The 21,884-nt window shown below is 41.5% G+C and overlaps 1 protein-coding gene across 2 annotated transcripts in view; it reads left to right on the plus strand.

The window, feature by feature from the left end:
• The first annotated feature begins 3,921 nt into the window (after positions 1-3,921).
• Positions 3,922-21,884, plus strand: part of dclk1a (doublecortin-like kinase 1a) — a 108,889-nt gene continuing 90,926 nt past the window's right edge. The window contains exons 1-2 of one of the 2 annotated variants that reach the window (XM_041200010.1): positions 3,922-4,196; positions 20,150-20,244. In XM_041200010.1, the coding sequence (XP_041055944.1) occupies positions 4,181-4,196; positions 20,150-20,244 (111 nt within the window). In that variant the 5' untranslated portion in view covers positions 3,922-4,180. The remainder of the gene's footprint in view (positions 4,197-20,149; positions 20,245-21,884) is intronic. The other variant, XM_041200011.1, reaches the window with a different exon arrangement.

Here is a 21,884-nt window from a genome sequence, read left to right on the forward strand (position 1 = left end):
AGTGTCTAGTTATCACATCCTTTATAATCGCTTGTAACATTTTCCCTACTACTGATATAAAACAAACAGGTCTGTAATTCTCTGTTTTTTTCTCTCCCTCCCTTCGTAAATAGTGGGGTTACATTTGTTACTTTCCAGTCTGCAGGAATATTTCTAGAATCTGTAGAATTTTGAAAGGGAATCATCAATGCTCCACTATCTCTATGGCCACCTCCTTAACACTGTGGGATGTAGTTCATCAGGTCCAGGGGATTTATCAGCCTTCAATCCAATTAATTTTTCAAGTATTAACTTTTTTACTAATTTCTTTCAGTTCCTCATTTTCACAAGCCCTTTGCTTCCCTAGTATTTCTAGGAGATTTTCTGTATCTTCCTCCATGAAGACAGACACAAAGTAATTGTTTTACCGCCATTTCCCTATTCAACACTGGCAAGTTCATGCCTTCTAAAAATACTTTGCTTTTCTACTTTTATGCCCAAGGTGACTAACCTTACTCTTCAGCATATTAAAATCCATCTGCTGCCTTATTGCCCACTCACTTAACCTGTCTATATCTCTTTGCATCCTCTTTGTCCTCCTCCCAGCTTGCTTTGTATCATCAAAAAACTTAAGACAAAGAGACAGAGAACCTAAATCAATACAGATTGTAAATAGCTGAGGCCCCAGCACTGATGTTTGCAGCATTCCACTAGTCACAGTCAGCCAACTTGAAAATGCACCATTTACCCCGACTCTTTGCTTCCTGTTCATTAACCAATCCTCTATGTGTGCTAATATATTGCCCTCAACTCCATGAGCCTTTGTCTTGTGTGTGGCACTTTTTCTGTGGCACTTTATCGAATGTCTTTTGGAAACTCAAGAATACTACATCTGCTAGCTCCCTTAATCTACTAGCTACAACCTCAAAAAACACTGTCAGCATCATGCTAGGGTCACTGAGGTAAGTCCATAGTGGGGAATGCTTCTGCAGTGAGACTGATAGGCTGGGATCATTGAAACTGAAGAGCTGAAGCCATGGCCAAATGATAGGCTGCTGCTCATTGCATTCCTTCTTGGAGAGTGTTTTGAGTGCTTGACAGATGATTGCCAGCTTCACATAAGACACTTCACCTTGTCTTGCATCTTATTCACCTTCAGCTGCATTTTGCTGCTGCCAACGTTCACCATGGCATTGGAAGACCTCATTAAGCTCTGTTTTGCACCTCTGATCATGAGCAAGAGGAGCAGCGAGAACAACAGCAGAAGCAACAGCACCAGCTGCCTTCTCCACAGGGCAGAGGGATTAGGCAGAGAGATCCTGAAGGGGTGAGACATACTCTAGAAGCAGAGGATCAGCTTTCTTGACATGTGTGAGCACCAGTTCCTCAGGAGGCTTAGGTTTTCACAGTAGATTGTTGCTGAAATCTTCAACTTCCCAGAATAAGACCTCCATCCAGTGGACTGGGTGTGCACGCATTGCCAGTGGCTGTCACTGGAGGGGCACCACACACACACACACACACACACACACACCCTCCCCCAAGCCAGTCTCTTCCTCTCCCTGAAGTTGTATGCATTCCTACAATGAGAGAAAGCAGAGAGTTATGTGTGTTAGAAATGGCATGTCTGCGTAACAGAGGAGCATAACATTTGTGGAGGGTGATTGTGAGGTATGGATAAAAGAGGGCAATAGGATAAGGGTAAGTGTGAGTGTTGGCTGCTCAGGCAGGGATGTGAGGTGCCTGTAAGGAAAGGAATGTGCAGCTGCATGGCGTGTTATTCTAAGGAGTGCCTTGCAGAAGAATGCTAGGAAAGTCAAAGTGTGGGGCTTGGCACGTGCAACTGCTATGCCAAACATCCTTCCTGCCCTCCTGAGGTCCTGGGTCCTCTTTATTCATTGCCTCCAGGTTGGAGGAAGCACACTTCTGGCGTTTTTGGTCACTTAAATCTAGCCCTGCTTTGTTGGAGTGGTTGTTCCCTTTTTCCTATCCTTGCGAGAGCTAACCTCACTGCTGAAAGGTTTGGAGGAGATTCCAGCCACTGGACCATCACTGCATTCTTGCTTGCTGCTCAGCAACCTCAACTTCTTTAAAGTTTTCAGTACATGATTGCTGCTTTAATTATACCACAGGTTAGCTGTGTAATATACTGCTGTGTAAGTCCCTTAAATAACTATCAGGTTATTTACATTGTAGCACTCATGTTTCTGAATCGGTAGGATTTGCATTCAAGCTCCAGTCAGGACTTGAGCACGTAATCCAGGCTGACACTCCAGTGCAGGACTGTCGGAGTGCTGCACTGTCATATGTGCCATTCCTGTGGATGAGATGTTAATCCAATGATCCAATTAATGTAACTCTTTCTTCCACTCTTTGCTTTTGTATTGCAATTTAGGCCAATTTGTGTGCAGCAAGATCCCAGAAAAATAAATGAGATAAATTATCAGTTAGGCTGTTTTTGGTGGAGTTGTTTGAGGGATAAATATTAGCCAGGACACTGGGCAAACTGCTTGTTCTTGTGTGTTGTCTTTATTTAATGTACATCTACACTAATTGTGATTCAAGTTCTTCATTGACTAGCTCTGACATTCCATGCCTTATGTCGGAGTTGTCTTACATTGGAGTTCTTTTTAAACTTGAGAAGCCTCTTTTGGGCCTTGATTGAAGTCCCTGAGTTAATCCAGTCTGTGACATACATGGAAATGGGTTTTCTGAAAATTTTATTGGGCCATTTTACAGATGTTTTGCAAATTTCATTAATCACTTAAATATTTTGCTTATACTTGTCTGAAGTTAAACATTGAGTAACATGAAAAAGAGTTTATTGCCAATATGGTATGCTCAGCTGGATTTCTTTTGTTCCCATTATTACTTTTGTAATGCACAAATTCGTCTGCAATACCATCATGTATAGTTATCATTTTTATTTGAGTTTGGTGATGTGAACAATTGACTATACTCAAAAAGATGAAAATATGGGTCGGACTGTTGTTGTGTCATCAACATTTCAGCATTCGAATGTTCATTTGAATGATATAATGATCTCTAATTTACAATTTTAAAAATAAAAAGGGACGTTCAATTCTGAAAATGTAAATACTCTGTTGGGTTTTAGTCAATGGGAATCAGAAGTCCTAGGTTAAAAATTATCCTACTATAGAGCACAAGGTATGTTCTAGACATTGTATTAATAAAATTTCATTGAAAAAAATTCAAGTTTTCTGTGCCAGCCACAAACAATTAAGCATGAATCACTGGCGAAAACCCACCCACTTGCTTGTCTATAGATTGTGTGTATGTGCACAGAAAAATAATTGGATATGGCATCGCTCAATTGTTAATATTGCACTGAACAGAAAATACAATAAAAATGATGAGAAAAAATTGTAGTTTGTAAGACATGATTTTCATGAAATTTAATAATTAATATCATTATGCTCATCAAAGTTTTTAAGTAATCCCAAACATATAAAACTAAGAGTTTCTCTTGATGAATGCAATCATTCAGTCCTAGTGATAAAAGTAATAATTCTTTACCTCTGCACTGAAATGCATAATTTGTAGAGGCAGATATCCAAAAATTGAAACACTTGGTTTTCATTAGTGATTAGTACTTAGATTAGCTAGATTTTAGGATTTTTTTTCACAGTCATATATCTGTAGCCTGTTATTTTTAATTTGTCCAAGAATGTGCCATAACCTAAATAATCTGAAACCTGGTATTTCAAGTGCAATATAGACTGCAGTTATACGTCAACAGCCACTTGAAAGTCTCCAACAAATAATTTTAAGTAGGATACTGGATGAGTCATTTGCTATTTGGTATCTGATTGTAAGTTGAATCATGCATTCACATTCTAAATTATTCATTTTTTTATATTGTCAAAGGGGTAGAGTTGTTTAATGTTCATGGGTACTTGCAGTTGGTTTAATTGACATCTATGATGCAGCCTTAAGAAACCACCTGAACCACCCACTCCTGAATCACAGACGTCAGTCTTACGCAGAAAAGCATTTGCTTATGATAGCTGCTTCTTACTCAGCTGCCTTTACTAGCAGGTATTTTGTCTGTGGGTCTGCATCTCAGTTTTCTTTTTGCTTCATTTCATTTTTCCTCTACTTGAAGCTATATGCAATCAGCACAGAGTGTTTGTGAATTACATAGGAAGAAATTTTGTGTGTTTAAAAAATTTCTCTCATAATGAAGTACATAGAAGGTATGTATGACCATTGTAAAGTTATCATTTAAAATTTTTAAAGGCATAGGTAATAAGTTACTAAGCTAAGTAAATGTTATTTTTCATACTATAATAACTGAATACTCCTTTGCCTCATTGTAGCTGTACAGGCTAAAGTCAACTAAATCAAGTTAAATCTACAAAGTTAACCTCCATCAATGCTATTTTTTATGTTTTTAAATTCTTCTTAAATGTTCTTAAATTCTGCAAAGAGGTTTAACATTCCTAACAAAGTTTTCTATACTGAATATAATCAAAGTGCTTGTTACAGTTTTAAGGGTTAGGTAACAGTAAAACTATATGGGATTGCATACAATGTTGTGTCAGCATAAAGAGCTGGTATCTAAAAATGTATGTTTCCCTTGCATCATATCATTATGATTTTACAGTTTTAGCAAACATTGCTAGATTGAAATATTCTGCAGTTTGTATGGTCTTTAAGCTGCACTGCTTACTGTAGCTCTGACAATGTTATTGCATTACCACAGTGCTGTTACACTGTCCACTTGCATTGCTATGTAGTGGCAGAAGGCAAAATTCAGGCTAATCAATTTACGCTGATTGAGAAAGGTTGATAGGACAATGAGTATAAGCTAAAAGGTGGTTTACTGTAAAACAGTACTAAACAATAATTTTACAATACCTTGCAACTATGTAAGACTTTTAATATTGAAAAATGTACCAAGGGCAGAGCGTTGCCTGTGCAGGCAGGGGGAGTAGGGCGAGCAGGCCTAGCGCGAACTTTGCACATGTGTGCGACAGAACGCTGAATAATCTCCCTGAGGCATGGAGCTGCCTCAGGAAGATGAAGAAGATATTGAAAAAATTAATAAACAACAGTAAAATGTGATAAAACATGTCCCCTCATGTGACCCTGTCCCATGACTAAGGAGTGTTTTTAATTAAAAATTAAAGTTTTTGTTTCATTTGCATTTGCTTTTTGAAACCTCATCCCGTCCATGGACGAGGTTTCCAAAAAAATGCAAAGGCCATTTGGTCTTTTCACTTGCTTGCCAACTGTTAGGCTGAATGGGCAGTGAAGAATTAACGTCAATTGATAACTTAATGGCCTTAAGAGCTGGTTTCATGATGTCATCGCACTTCATTTCACGCTTGGTTGGGTCGGGCATGCACCTGCCTGCTGAGCTAAACGTTCTGGCCCAAGGCACTTCACAAAAGCATAATCAGGCAATGGATACCAAGCCAATGAAAGGAATATTCAGGAGGGGAGGGAAAAGTGACCATAAATTTGGCCCAGTTTTAAGGAGGGTCTTGAAGGAGAAGAGGGAGTTGAGAGACAGGAAGATTAGGGCCTAGACCACTGAAGGCATGTTCACTAATAGTGGATGATAGGAGTCTGGATACATAAGAGACCAGAGTTAGAGGAATGCAGAGTTTTCACATGATTGTAGGGGCTGGGAGAGATTAGAGAGAAACAGAGAAGCATTGTCATGTAGGGACAATGCAATGTATTTTAAGTCTGAGGTATTTGGACCTGGGAGCCACTGTAAGTTGATAGTTGATGACACAACCTAGTGCTTAATAAGATATATGCTGCAGAGTTCATGAGCTGAAGTTTATGGAGGATGATGAATGGGAGGCTGGTCAGAACAGCTTTGGAATAGTTGAGTCTAGAGTTGACAAAGGTGAGTGTTGCAAATGAGCTGGGAGATGTCACAAAGGTTAGATTTCTATGTCTCATGGAGCTCAGCTCAGGTCAAATAAGATTTTGTTTTCATTCTTTCATGGGATGTGGGTGTTGCTGGCAAGGCCAGCATTTGTTGGCTATCCCTAATTGCCTTGAGCTGAGTGGCTTCCTAACCCATTTCAGAGGGCAGTTAAGAGTCAGCCATATTTATGTGGATCTGGAGTCACATGTAGGCCAGACCATGTAAGGATGGCCTATTTCCTCTGCCATCTCTCTTTAGGGGAGAGATTTCCTCCTCTAAAGGACAATGGTGACCCAGATGGGTTTTTACTACAATTGATGATGATTTCATGGTCACCATTACTGAGACTAGCTTTATATTCCAGAATACTGAAGAAAATTGCACCTTTATTCAGGGTATTTTTAAAAATTCTTTTCACAGGATGTGGGCACCGCTGATTAGGTCAGCATTTTTATTGCCCATCCCTAATTGCCCTTGAGAAGGTGGTGGTGAGCTGCCTTCTTGAATGGCTGCAACCCATGTATTGTAGGTACGCACGCAGCGCTGTTAGGGAGGGAGTTCCAAGATTTTGACCAATATCAGGATAGTGAGTGACTTGGAGGGGAACTCCAGGTGCTGGTGTTCTCATGTGTCTGCTGCCCTTAGCCTTCTGGCTGGTAGAGGTTGTGGGTTTGGAATGTGCTGTTGAAGGAGCCTTGGTGAGTTGCCGCAGTGCATCTTGTAAATGGTACACACTGCTGCTACTTTGCATCAGTGGTGGTGATTTTCTGACCACCTGTCTGAATACATGGACATTGGATAGTCACAAGAAAAGGTGAAGAGGTACAGCTGCATAGTTGTCAGTGTAAATGTGGAACTAGATCCCATGCCTTTCGATGTTGTCACCAAGGTGCTGCATACACATGAAGGAGAGGGGGCCAATAACAGATCCTTGGGGGTCTCCGGAGGTAACCATGTTGGAGCGGACATTGAGGGCATTATTCAAGATGCTCTGGCTATGATTTGAAGAAAGAGCAAAGCCAAATGAGGGCCATCACACTGAACTGGACAACAGCAGAGAAATGTTGGAGGAGAATGGTGTGGTGGACTGTGCCAAAGACTGCAGAGAGATTGAGAAGTATGAAATGGAATAGTGCACTAATGACACAGACGTGAAGGATGCCATTTTTGACCTCCTTTGGTGCTATCTGAATGCTGTGGCAAGGATGGAAATCCGATTGTAGCGATTCAGATGTGGAGTTGCAGGCACAAACCTGGGAGGCAACAATACGTTTAAGTATTTTGGAGAGGAAAAGAAGCTTGGAGTTGAGGGAGAGAGATGAGAGAGAGAGAAGATTTTATTTTTAGGGTTGGGGATGATGGTTGTTTTGAAAGGAAAGGATCAATGCTTGAGGGAATAATTTGCAACATCAGCTGGCATGCCAGCCAAGAAGGGAAGGATGGTCAGCAGTGTGAATGTGATCAAGGGAGTAGGAGATGTTCTTCTCCACCGATGCTGCCGGACCTGCTGAGTTTTTCCAGATAATTCTGTTTTTGTTTTGGATTTCCAGCATCCGCAGTTTTTTTCTTTTTATGAGTAGGAAATGTGTCTCCTGGAAAAGATGAGCTCAAAGAGAGCACGAGGAGAGATGGGGCAGAAACTCGAATGAGATACAGGCTCAAGCTTAGAGCACAATGGGTACCTTCGTGGAGATCTGGCTTTGTGGGCAAGAGAAAGTGAGCATGTGGTAGTGGCAGCTGAACTGACGGTCTCAATCTTCATGGATGAAGAAGTGGTGAGCTCCTTGCACTTGCGAGTTAATTGCATGATTACGATCCCCATGCCCATCTTCAGAACTTATCAGATTTTATAGCCTTTTGGTTTCACTAGGGACAAAGGCATGAAAGATAGAGAAGAGGAAGTGATAGAACAAATTGACAGCTGGAGCCATATGATGAATGGAGGTCCAAAGGCTTGACATTTAGAAATTAAAATAGCTAAATTAAATGGAGGATTTTGCATCAGTATCTTATGGTGTAACAACAAAGCAAAATGTGTACTTGGAGGTGCCCACATTTACTCTGGTACCAACATGCAACAGCAGCTTCATACTCCATTTTACTAGCTGCATGCTGAAAATGTCTAGGGAAAGCAGTGTCAAAGATGCAATGTAAGAACGGTGTTATTGAATGGAGACACTGCTTAATTTATTTTAATAGTGTAAAATGAATAATATTACTACTTTTTTATTACTTTCTTATTATTAACATTCTTTTTCTAAAGTCTGGTCATAATGCACTCAGTCCTTCACTACATAGTGAAATATATTAGTGAATTGATTAAAGGTCTTGTTGGAATGAAACTATTATTCATTTATTACATTTATTACTCTGTAGTGAAATTCCAAGGAATGATCTTCTATTATTCAGCCCAGATTCAAAAGGCCGGTGTGTCTTATAAACTATCTGAGATCTAATGCCTCTGTGAACAATGTGCAGTGAAACTGAAAACGTGTTCATAATTTTTTCCCTTTTGTTAGGCATGGCACATGAAGGAAATCTTCAATATTAGAATTATATATGCCTTATCTCAGGATGGCAATTGCTTCTCTTGACCATATATTGGAAGAAATTATTTAATTTTTTTCTATAGGAAGGAGTCAATCTTGGGATGACAATTTTTTTTGCAAATATGGAATTCATCTTTAGGACATTTTGGATCGATTGTCAACAGAAATCAATGTTAAGAATGCAACAATTTTAATTTGAGCTGATTAGATTATTTTACCCAAAATTAAACATGTGCGTATCCCATTTTCATCAAATTGACATTCAGTAATCGTTCAGTGGCAAACCTTACTGTGTGAATCATGCCATCAGAAAGATTCCAAGTTGAATGACTATGTTGCTGAATTTAAGTTGAGCCACAGCAGTACTAGGAATACCAACACAAAAGCAACATACTGAGGGCACTGGTGAGAAGTGACTGAAGCATTCTGGGAGAAGTCATCGCAGTCACCATGATTCAGGAGGGAATCGAGGAGAAGGACTCTTGCACTCAACAGGACAAAGGGCATCCAACAGAGGGCGCTGGTGAGAAGTGACGGAAGCATTCTGGGAGAAGTCATCGCAGCCACCACGACTCAGGAGGAAATTGAGGAGGACCCACTGTCAAAGAATGGAATATCCCAAACATTACATTGCTGTAGTGTTTCCATCCCTCCCTCCTCCTCAAATCTAAAAACAAAAGAGGGAGAGGAAGAGGCAGTGCCTTCAGAAGTGCACCAGACCTGCAAGGGACACTCCTCTGAAAGTGGATTTTAAAGAAAAAGCAGCTGATTGGTGAGTAAATCCTGGGAGCAGACTTGGAGGGAGGAGCACCGGAGTGGTGACCTCAGGGCACAGAGTAACTGAAGCCAAAACTGAAAAAGTGACCTCACAGGAAAGCTGTGACCTGATTGGTTGGTAGAAAATCTGCACCAAAAAAAAAACACTGCAAAGCTAATTAATTGATTATCTAAGTAGAGATGGCTGGGCAGATGATGTGCTGTAGCTGTATGCTGTGGGAGCTGGCAGATCCCATTGCTAGCTGCAGTGACCACATCTGCAGCAAGTGTTGGTTGCTGGAGGAACTCCAGCTCAGAATTGATGAGCTGGAGTCTGAGCTCCGGATGCTGCGGCACATCCGGGAGGGGGAGAGTTACCTGGACGCTTTGTATCAGGAGGCGGTCACACCCAGTAGATTAAGTACCTCAAGTCCGGTCAGTGGTCAGGATCAGCAGGGTGTGACTGCAAGTGAGGCAGGCAGAGGGATCCTGTATTCAGGAACAGAGGAACCTCAGCTCTTGACATTGTCCAACAGGTATGAGGTACTTGCTCCCTGTGTGGATGAAGAAGAGGGCTGTATGGAGGATGAGCTAGCTGACCATGGCACCATGGCACAGGAGGCCATTCAAGAGGGAGGAGCAAAAAGACAAGTGATAGTTGTAGGGGATTCTATAATTAGGGGAATTGATAGCTTCCTTTGTAAGCAGGATCGAGAGTCCCGCATGGTATGTTGTCTGCCCGACACCAGGGTGAGGGACATCTCTGACCAGCTTGAAAGGATATTGGAGAGTGAGGGGGAGGATCCAGTTGTTGTGGTCCACGTCAGGACAAATAACATAGGTAAGATTAGGAAAGAGGACCTGTTTGGTGGTATCAGGAACTAGGAACTAAATTAAAGAACAGGTCCTCAAGGGTTATAATCTTCGGATTACTACCTGAGCCACATGCAAATTGGAATAGGGACGTGAGAATAAGGGAAGTAAACATGTGGCTAAAGGAGTGGTGCGGGAAAGAGGGGTTCCATTTCGTGGGGAACTGGCATCAGTATTGGAACAGGAGGGATCTGTACAGTTAGGACGATCTCCACCTGAACCAATCTGGGACCAATGTTCTAGCGAAAAGGGTAAATAGGGTGGTCAACAGGACTTTAAATGAGAAAGTGGGGGGTGGGGGGTAAAACTCCAAGAAGTATGACTGATGGGAAACAAAGCAGCAGGTTAGCATATGAGGGGGTGGATTCAACTTCATGGAAAATTATTAAAAACTGAAAAGAAAGGAGAGCCCAGGAGAGGCGATTAAAGTCTCCAGAACACAAAATAGGACAGATTGTTTGGAAAGGGCTAGGAATCTAACTTTAAGCACATCAGATAAAGGGACGACAATGAGAAAGGGGACGGGAAACACAGGACCGAAGGTATTGTATCTGAATGCACACAGTATACGAAATAAGGTAAATGAGCTTGTGGCACAGATTGAAATTGGCAGGTATGATGTGGTGGGCATCACGGAGACATGGCTGCAAGGGGATCAGCACTGGGAGCTAAATATCCAAAGATAGACATCCTATCGAAAAGATAGGCAGGTTAGTAGAGGGGGTGGGGTTGCTTTGTTAGTAAGAAATGAAATTAAATCGATAGCAAGAAATGATGTTGGGTCAGATGATGTAGAATCTGTGTGGGTAGAGTTGAGGAACTGCAAAGGGAAAAAAACCATAATGGGAGTTATGTACAGGCCTCCGAACAGTAGTCAGGATGTGGGGCACAAGATACACCAGGAGATAGAAAAGGTGTGTAAGAAAGGCAAGGTTACAGTGATCATGGGGGATTTCAGTATGCAGGTAGACTGGGAAAATCAGGTTGGTAGTGGATCCCAAGAAAAGGAATTTGTGGAATGTCTACGAGATGGCTTTTTGGAGCAGCTTGTGGTGGAGCCCTCTAGGGAACAGGCAATTCTAGATTTAGTGATGTGTAATGAGGCAGATTTGATAAGGGAGCTTAAGGTGAAGGAACCCTTGGGAGGAAGTGACCATAATATGATAGGATTTACCCTGCAATTTGAGAGGCAAAAGCTGGAATCAGATGTAATGGTATTACAGTTGAATAAAGGCAACTACAGAGACATGAGGGAGGAGCTGGCCCGAATTGACTGGGAGATGAGCCTAGCAGGAAAGGCAGTGGAACAACAATGGCAGGAGTTTCTGGGAGTAATTTGGGAGACACAGCAAAAATTAATCCCTAGGAAGAAGAAGCATATTAAAGGGAGGACGAGGCAACCATGGCTGACAAGGGAAGTCAGGGACAGCATAAAAGCTAAAGAGAAAGCATACAATGCGGTGAAGAGCAGTGGGAAACCAAAGGATTGGGAAGCCTACAAAGACCAACAGAGCACAACTAAAAATGAAATAAGGAGGGAGAAGATTAAATATGAGGGTAAACTAGCCAGTAATATAAAAGAAGAATGTAAGAGTTTTTTTTAGATATATAAAGAGTAAGAGAGAGGCAAAAGTGGACATTGGGCTGCTGGAAAATGACGCTGGAGAAGTAGTAGTGGGGAACAATGAAATGGCGGAGGAACTGAATAGGTACTTTGCGTCAGTCTTCACAGTGGAAGACACAAGTGACATCCCCAAAGTTCAAGAGAGTCGGGGGGCAGAGGTGGGCATGGTGGCCATTACCAAGGAGAAGGTGCTAGGAAAACTGAAAGGTCTGAATGTGGATAAATCACCTGGACCAGATGGATTACACCCCAGAGTTCTGAAGAAGATAGCTGAAGAGATAGTGGAGGCGTTAGTGGCGATCTTTCAGGAATCACTGGAGTCAGGGAGGGTCCCAGAGAACTGGAAAATCACTAATGTAACCCCCCTGTTTAAGAAGGGGGTGAGGCAAAAGACGGGAAATTATAGGCCGATTAGCCTGACCTCGGTTATTGGTAAGATTTTAGAGTCCATTATTAAGGATGAGATTTCAGAATACTTGGAAGTGCATGGTAAAATCGGGCAAAGTCAGCACAGTTTCGTCAAGGGGAGGTCATGCCTAACAAATCTGTTAGAATTCTTTGAGGAGGTAATGAGTAGGTTAGACAAAGGAGAGCCAATGGATGTTATCTACTTGGACTTCCAGAAGGCCTTTGACAAGGTGCCACACAGGAGGCTCAGTTAGATAAGAGCCCATGGTGTTAGAGGCAAGGTACTAGCATGGATAGAAGATTGGCTGTCTAGCAGGAAGCAGAGAGTGGGGATAAGGGGGTCTTTCTCAGGCGGCCGGTGACTAGTAGAGTTCCGCAGGGGTCAGTGTTGGGACCACAATTTTTCACTTTATACATTAATGATCTAGATGAAGGAACTGAGGGCATCCTGGATAAGTTTGCAGATGATACAAAGATAGGTGGAGGGACAGGTAGTATTGAGGAGGCGGGGAGGCTGCAGAAGGATTTGGACAGGTTAGGAGAATGAGCAAAGAAGTGGCAGATGGAATACAATGTGGGCAAGTGTGAGATCATACACTTTGGCAGGAAGAATAGAGGCATAGACTATTTTCTAAATGGGGAGAGAATTCAGAAATCTGGAGTGCAAAGGGACTTGGGAGTCATAGTCCAGGATTCTCTTAAGGTTAACTTGCAGGTTGAGTCGGTAGTTAGGAAGGTAAATGCAATGTTGACATTTATTTTGAGAGGACTAGAATATAAAAGCAGGGATGTGCTGCTGAGGCTTTATAAGGCTCTGGTAAGACCACATTTAGAATATTGTGATTAATTTTGGGCCCCGTATCTCAGGAAGGATGTGCTGGCCCTGGTGAGGATCCAGAGGAGGTTCACGAGAACGATCTTAGGAATGAAAGGCTTAACATATGAGGAACGTTTGATGACTCTGGGTCTATACTCACTGGAGCTTAGAAGGATGAAGAGGGATCTGATTGAAACTTACAGAATACTGAAAGGTCTGAATAGAATGGACATGGGGAAGATGTTTCCATTAGTAGGAGAGACTAGGACCCAAGGGCACAGCCTCAAAGTAAAGGGAAGACCTTATAGAACAGAAATGAAGAGAAACTTCTTTAGCCAGAGAGTGGTGAATCAATGGAATTCATTGCCACAGAAGGCTGTGGAGGCCAGGTCATTGAGTGTATTTAAGACCGGGATAGATAGGTTCTTGATTGGTAAGGGGATCAAAGGTTACGGGGAGAAGGCGGGAGAATGGGGTTGAGAAACTTCTCAGCCATGATTGAATGGCAGAGCAGACTCAATGGGCCGAATGGCCTAATTTCTGCTCCTATGTCTTATGGTCTACTGCAGAGCCTGGAAATAAAAGCAGAAAATGCTGGAAACACTGAGCAGGTCAAGCAATATCTGTGAAGAGAGAAATGGAGTTAACAGTCAATGATCTTTCATCAGAATTGGAAAAGTTAGAGATGTAACAGGTTATTAAGCCGGTATTGAGGCAGGGATGACTAGACGGGAAATTTTTTTTATGAATAAAATTAATTATATCTTCCATTACCGACCAATTGCATCCATTGGTGTGCTCATGTTTGTTTTGGTTAATTAAATTAGTGAAAAATATTAATTGTTTTGTATTTGTAACTCCAATATTGAAGCTCAGCTGACAGCTTGAGTAGCATTTGGTGTTTGACAATATTTGCATAATTTGAACCTGAAATTTGTTTATTTCAAATGGTGGTGACTGCAGTTTCTTATGTTGTTAATGGTTGAAAACCTGCATTTGTATAGCATCTCTCAGGAATATTTACATGGAGAGAGTGATTTTGAATGGAAATGCAACAACCATTCTATGCTTCAAAATATAACAGATGAGCAGCAAGATGATTGATGAGTTAATTTGTTTATGGAGATGTTGGTTGAGAAATGACTGCTTGAAAGGACACTTAGGAATTCCTTGCAATTTTTTTCAAAATCTTACCAAGATCTTTCATCTAAGCAGGGCATTTGTTTAAAAGCTCACCTAAAAAGCTGCACCTTTAACAATGTAGCAGTTCCTTATACTGTACCTCTAGGATTCCCTCTTCCTTTTCTTTATCTACATGCTGCCCTTCAGCAACAGTATCAGGAATGTGGTTAGCTTTCAGATGTAGATTGATAATACCCAGTTCTAGTTCTCCATCGCTCTTTCTTTCAACAGCCTTGGCACTGCCAGACTATCCAACATCAAATACTGCTGAATCACAACTTCCTTTAGCTCAATATTTGGCAGAAAGGAGTAATTTCATCTGTCATAAAGTCCATTCTTTTGCCACTAACTGCTCCCCCTCTCAGGCTGAACCAAGCTATTTGCAATATCAATGACCTGTTTGACCTTGATGAGCCTTAAACTACACATTCTAACTATCATCAAGACTGTATAAATTGCACCTCTGTAATATTGCCAGCCTTTGTTCCACCTCATCCCCTCTGCCACCAAAACCTTTATACCTACCTTTGCTACCTTTTAGATGATTAACAATAACACATTAGTCGCTAACCTCCTTGTTTAAACTCTGTCATGTGCATCCTGTTTGCACAAAGTCTCATTAGTCCTTTATTCCTGTCACTGCTCCTTACTTTTGCTCCCTGTACTCAGAAACATTCAATTCAAAATCATTGTCCTTTTCTATAAATTCCTCCAAAATCGTGTCCCACCCTATCTCTAATTTGCTTCAGCACCATATCCTCTCCCGAACACACTTCCGCTTGAGGCTTCAATGCATCTTTATAAATACTGGTGGGACCACAACTAGGGTATTGCATCCAGTACAGATCACCACACTTTAGGAAGGGTGTGAGAGTCCTTAAAAGTGTGCAGTGGATGTTACTAGAATAGTCCATGGAGAGCCATTTTAGCTGTGAGGTTAGGTTGCATTAGCTATGGTTGTTCTACTTGGAACAAAGGGGTTTGAGGGGAGATAAGATAGACAAAGACAAGCTGTTCTCATTAGTTGATTATGCAAGTACTAGGGAACACAGATTTTAGGTTTGGAGTGAGAAATGCAGGGGAGATATGAGGAAGAATGATTTCATGCAGTGAGCAGTAATGACCTGGAACACACTACCTACCAGTGTGTTGGAAGTGGAGACTATCAATGATTTCAAAAGAAAACTGGATGGCTGCTTGAAGGAAATAAACTTGCAGGGCTGTGGAAATAGGTTGGAGAAATGGAACTGACTGGATTGCTCTACAGAGAGCTGGCATGAACTTGAAGAACCGAATGACCTTCTTCTAAGCTATAATGACTCTTATGACCTTATGCATCATCCCTCCCTTCAACCTACCATTAGTGGGAGAGCTTTCAACTACCTTGGTTTTGCTCATTGGCACTTTATGAACTTGTGTACTCCTTTCCACTTTGTTAAAACCTCTTCACAACCCATCTCTTCAACCTAGCCTTCAGTCACCATCTCAAATTGCTCCCTTTGTAGCTTAGAATCCATTTTCATATACCTATTGGTGATACACCATGGGATATTTTCTGCATTAAAGGTATTATATAACTGCAAGCTGGCATTGTTAAAGCATGTCAATCACACCCCCTTATAGACAAAACTATCAACTGAACCAACCTTCAATAACAGAAACAGTAATAACATAAAATACACTTTAAGTGCTCCAAAAATACTTGACATAAATGTTTTTGCCTTGGCAGTAAGTTCTACACATCCTAGAAATATTTCAACATCTCCAAACACTTAAAATTAATAAACTCCCATAATATACTTAAATTCTAATTTGTAAAAAGCATAATTAGCCAAATTAACAGGTTATTCTCCAGTAAATGATGATTCATTAGCATGCCCTGACACCTTGTTTGCAGGTATAATACAGCTGATGCTGGAAACCTGAAATAAAAACAGAAGGGACTGGATAAACTCAGCAGGTCAGGCAGCGTCTGGGGAGTGAGGAACAGGGTTGACGGTGGAATCGTGCTCTTGCTGGTGGTGAGCTTGGAGGTGGGAAGGGTGTGTAATTAGGAAGGATTGTGGCCTATTGGAACCCTGCCACCTTCCCGCCTCCACAGGAACTAAATTCTGAGCAGGAAGGCCTATGGTTGACCCAAAGGCACTTCGAGGCACTTACTGCCTGATTGAAGGATTGACATCAGGAAGGAGGGCCCTGCTGAGAGTCATCCCCCTGCCCTTGCTGCCGACCCTCCAACACCGCTCTCCCAATGACCCCTCTCCCCCCACCCCACCAACGTTTCTTATCTGTGGTCTGGGTGGCTTTGTGTTCCTGGGACTCCAGTAGGTGCTTTTCCTGCAGCAGCCACAGCCTCCCCTGTGGCACTGCTGACCACAAGAGCTGCCGGCCTCTGATTAGCCGAAAGCTCTTGGTAGGTAAGACTTCTGCACCTGAGATTTAATTCCAGGGGAAAGCTGGCCGTTGGCCTTGCCACTGCCTGATTGGCTTGTGGCTTGGTGGGCCTTGACGAAAAGAAGCAGCATGGGTCTCTCACCAGCTGTCCAGCCAGCAGGCGAGACTCATGACACCTCAGTAAGATTCCGCCCAATGCTTTGAGTGGGGGCCTATTTGGAACATAAAAGTGCACAAGGATGAAAAAGACCATTTCAGTCCATATGGCCTGTTCTAGTCTTTTGAAAATCTATTCTGTGATAGCTGTCATACTCTACAACAAGCAATGAAACAGATGAAAAAAGAAGCAAAACTTGTGGCTGTGATGCTATACCAGCTGAGGTCTTCAAAGCTGGTGGACTTTTCCTGACATCAAGACTGTGCACTCGTCCTACAGATTTGGGAGGATAAAGAACTCCCCTCCTGTCCCCCAACTTCAGGAATGTGACAATTCAAGAAGGGAGACAAATCATGCTGTGGAAACTATCGAGTTATTTCCCTCTTGTCCATTGGAGGGAGATGCATTTTCCTGCATCACCTACTTCCTGCAGCTGAGGAAGTCCTTCCAGAGACACAATGTGGCTTTAGACCTTCCAGCGGAATGTCTGATATGTCTTTGTTGCCAGAAAAATCCACAAAAAGATCGAGAACAACACCTGGAACTCTTCATTGCACTCATCAACCTGACTAAAGCATTTGACTCAGTAAATCGTGAGGCCCTGGGGATTGTGCTCCAGAGATTTGGTATTCAAGAAACTCCATCACAACTCTGCAACTGCTTCATGATGATGTGACTGCAACTGTCTTGTGTGGGAAATCTGAAACTGTTCCTTCAAATCTGTGTCAAGCAAGACTATATGTTGCCCCCATACAATTTACAATCTACCTGACCGTGGCTATTCACCTAATCAAGATCAACTATCCTCTGGTGTCAGTATTAAATACTGCCCAGATGGAAAACTCTTTAACCTTGTTTGCCTCCGTGCCAGAACTAATCTCATTACCATAGACACACATGACCTACAGTTTGCGGATGACTGCAGTGCTGTTGAGCACTCTGCGCCAGATTTGCAAGCCACTCTTGATCTTTTCGATTCTGCATATAAAAGACATGGCCTGTCTTTGAATATTGCCAAGACAAAACTCATATATCAACCCAGACCTGGTCAGCCAAATATTCCACCACCCATATATCTTGAAGGAGAGACTCTGGAATATGTTGAACCCTTCCCGTACCTTGACAGTCACCTCTCTCAAAAGGCCACCTTTGATGCGGAGATCCAACACTGGATCAGTTGCTCCAGCACAGCCTTCTATGACAGTGAGTTTTTGACACCAAAGGCCTCTATAAGTCAACAAAAGTCCCAGTTGTCGTCACCACACTTCTGTACTGCAGTGAGACCTGGACTGTGTATCAACGACACATAAGAGCCCTAGAGCTATTCCATTGGCAATTCCTCCACCAGATCCTCCAGATTCAATGTGAGGGCTATCGATCAAACACCAGTGTCCTCCTTGAAGCTAGTTCTGCAAGCATTCAGGCAAACTCCTGCAAAATCAACTATGGTGGACTGGACATTGTGCCTGGATGGCCAAAAAACATTTCCCCCGCCAGGTCCTGTTTTCTAAACTTTCAAATGGCCAGCATACAGGAGAGGGCAAAGAAAATTCTTCAAAGACACTCTGAAGCATGACAGCAGCAATATTAATGACAGGGAGAAGCTTGTTACCAATCGTTCAAAATGGCGACAGCTTGTCCATCAAGCTGCATCATGCTTCGATCCCAAATGTCTAAATGAGGAGGCAGAGCAATGGCAGAAGAGGAAATAAAATGAAGCAAATCCTGCCCTCCAGATCCCACTACCTCATGCAACATCCTGCCCCATGTGCCCAAAGAGATGTGGGTCAAGAATTGACCTGTTCAGTCACATGAAGACTCATGACAGAAACTCATGACCCTAAGCGGACATCATCCTCAAACCGAGGGACAGACAACGACGATGACTCTATCAATTCATTTCCAGATACTTATCCAACTCTCTCTCAATTAATTTGCTGCATGGGGGAGATGGGGGAGTGGACAGGATAAAATTGTTTCCCTTGATGGAGAACTCTAGAACCAGGGGACATAGATTCAAGATAAGTGATGGAAGGTGTAGGGGGAACATGAGGAAGAACTTTTTTACGCAGAGGGTAGTGGGTGTCTGGAATTCACTGCCCAAGTTGGTGGTAGAGGCAGAAGCTCTAAACTCTTTTAAAAAGTACCTGCATCTGCGCCTTAAGTGCTGTAAGCTGCAGGAAGGTGGGATTAGAAAGGACACCTGGGTATCCTCGGGCTGGCATGGACAAGATGGGCCGAATGGCCTCCTTCTGTGCTGTAACTTTTCTATGATTCTGTAGTGGTGTAGTGGTAATGTCACTGGACTAATAATCCAGAGGCCCAGGTTAATGCTCTAGAAGACATGGGTTCAAATCCCACCATGGCAACTGATGGAATTTAAATTCAATTAATAAATCTGGAATATGAAAATAGTTGTCATGGTTACCATTGCTGAGACTATCATCAATTGTTGTAAAAACCCTTCTGATTCACTAAAGGAAATCTGCCATCCTTACTTGGTCCAGCCTACATGTGACTCTAGACCCATAATACCGTGTTTGAATTGCCCTCTGAAATGGCCTAGCAAGTCACTTAGTTCAAGGGCAATTAGGGATGGACAACAAATGCTGGCCTTACCAGAGATGCCCACATCCCCTGAAAGAATAACAAAAATAATTCCAGACGTTGTAATTTGTCAATCTTTTATCAGAGGTCAGTTCTACAGTAACTGTTATTCATTAGTAAAGTTTATCTTGATTATTTGCCCCTTATGAGGTATTTGAGGCCAATAAGGTATCTTCTAGCAAAGGAAAAAAATGAAGCTAATGAATTTCTGTGGAGGGTTGTCTTTAATTCTGTGGAATGTTCCAGATAAAATAAGAACCCAAAGGGCTGTTTAGTGAAATATAAAGACAATTTTCCCACACTGATTAAAAAAAATTCTAACAAATTTGTAAATAACTAAGACCAGAAAAAGATAACAGTATTGCAGTGTGTTATAACAGCTATGTGCTATGCTCTGAAGAGGTGCAAGTTACTTGAACTTCTCCCCTCCGTGAACCAGTGAACAATGAAGCAGAAGGTAGCTTTCACCCCAGAAAGAAGGAGAAAGATCGGAAAGGAAGCTTGCGCTCAAGAGACTCTCATCCATCTTCTTGTGGCCTCTCAAATAGCAACATTGGAAGAAGCAAACCTCCTGCATTCTCTGAGTCAAAAAATTATAGGATGGGGAGATCCAAATATAACAAGTAAAAATGGAATAAAATAGCAATGTAAAAATACACAAAAAGCTCAAGAAAGCACTAAATTTAACATTACATTATTAAATCAGGAATAAACTCATTTAAATTTAGATTTAAAATTTTGAGTCAAACTCTCATATTTAGAATGACACTGACTCTGAGGGATGCCCATACTTTCTCAATTGTCAGTACAAGGGCCAGTGGCAATCAGTCCACAAAGCCTGTCTAGTGCATAAATTGTTAAATAATTGCGACCTAACAAATATTTTTTCTTTTAGTGAATGGAACTCCTGGTAGCCAGCTTTCTACTCCACGTTCCACCAAGACACCAAGCCCATCGCCAACCAGCCCAGGCAGCCTACGCAAACAGAAGGTGAGATGTTCTAATTACATATAGAGAGGCTTGACTGGTCAAAGCAATTAATCATCAAAAAGGTAACAATACTGAAGAAATATGACAGAAATTTCAGAGGGACTCATTAACTGCAAGTAAACTGCTCTAGGGGAGAAAAAACAGTGTTTCATACTTTGGTATTAAAAGCACGGTGACATTTGTGTCAAATGAAAAGCAAAACTATTCAGTAGCAGAGAAAACCAGTTTTTTAGTTGTGCATCATAAAAAAAAACTAAATCCCTCGGCCATAAGTACAACAATGTAAGTTGTTTATGCTAAAAGGAAAGGCGCTGTATTCCTCAGAGACCTGTAGATCAGTGTAATGGTTTTAATTACTATTCTTTTGATTATTATTGCACCTAGCAGATATAAATGTTTTTGGCATTGTAACTAGAAAAATCAAACAAATGCAAGTATTTGGTAGCAGCTTGATTTTATACCTAAAAAAAACATTATGCATTCTTTTGATGTATCTGCCTTTTGTCATAGTTCTGATATGTTGCCTAGCAACACACTCCACTGCACCATTGTCAATCCTTTTTTCTCTTCATAGTTCTAAACATGAACGAATGTACAAAAATATTTATGCATACCCAGCTGAGATTTTATTGTAATCATTCTGGTATGGACAACATCTTTTTTTAAATGAATGAACTCAAACATTTATAAATTTTCTAAATGTTGTGGGTTCAACTGTTTATTGCACTATAACACTTCTATATTGGTAGCCATTTTAATCAATTTTTAAATAATGGATCTAATGTTTCAAAAAGCCAAGTCTGCCAGTTTTTCCCAGACCTGATGTTGAAGCAACTGAAGTTCTTTCAGTTGGTTGTTTAAGTTGGAGAAGAGGTCATTTGGGGGTCAAAACTTTTCTCCTTGCTAACTCTAGCAAAAGGGGAAAAGGGGTGTATGTATGTAAGTATGTACATAAAGTGCATGTCACTTGAAATACTTTTTCACTTAGGTTATAAGGGATATGAATTGTATCCAATTAAAAGAATTAGGATTGCTTGTAGCCAGATCCAGTATCGTAGAGGATGGGTGGCATACTGATGTTGAGTCTGAAGTCAGAGACGTCCAGCTGCCCAGCACCATAGCTGCCCAATAGGTTTCTTGCCAGCTTTCTTCACTGATATATGTTTCACTTTAGTCTGCTAACTGCTGCCCCACACAATGGTTAATGGCATTTCATTTTAAAAAAAAGTAAGGTAAGGGTTAACTGAATGGAACATTTTATTCTACACAATACAGCTGGTAAAAAGTAATTTCAAAGGCTGTACGTAATGTTGTACTGCATTTCATCTCTCAGAGTCTGTACCTCCCCCTCTCTATGGATGATTCAGATTCTGTGGGAGACGCGATGTAGAGAAACTATGGAGCAAAATATCAGGTGTTTGTTATGTAAGAATAGAACATTTAACTATTGTTATACTTTACCATTTTCAGATTTTTCCCCTAGTTCCTGAAAATGGATTGAAGCTGGAAAAAAAGGTTACATCTAAAGTTTAACCTATTATTTATATCCCCTTCAATTAGGTGATGACCACATAGCCTGGAAACAAAGAGTTGGTATCAATAAAAGTGACCAAGAAGCTGTCGGATTGTTGTAAATACCA

This window comes from Carcharodon carcharias, chromosome 11, assembly GCF_017639515.1.
Source record: "Carcharodon carcharias isolate sCarCar2 chromosome 11, sCarCar2.pri, whole genome shotgun sequence".
In the NCBI taxonomy this organism is placed as follows: domain Eukaryota; kingdom Metazoa; phylum Chordata; class Chondrichthyes; order Lamniformes; family Lamnidae; genus Carcharodon; species Carcharodon carcharias.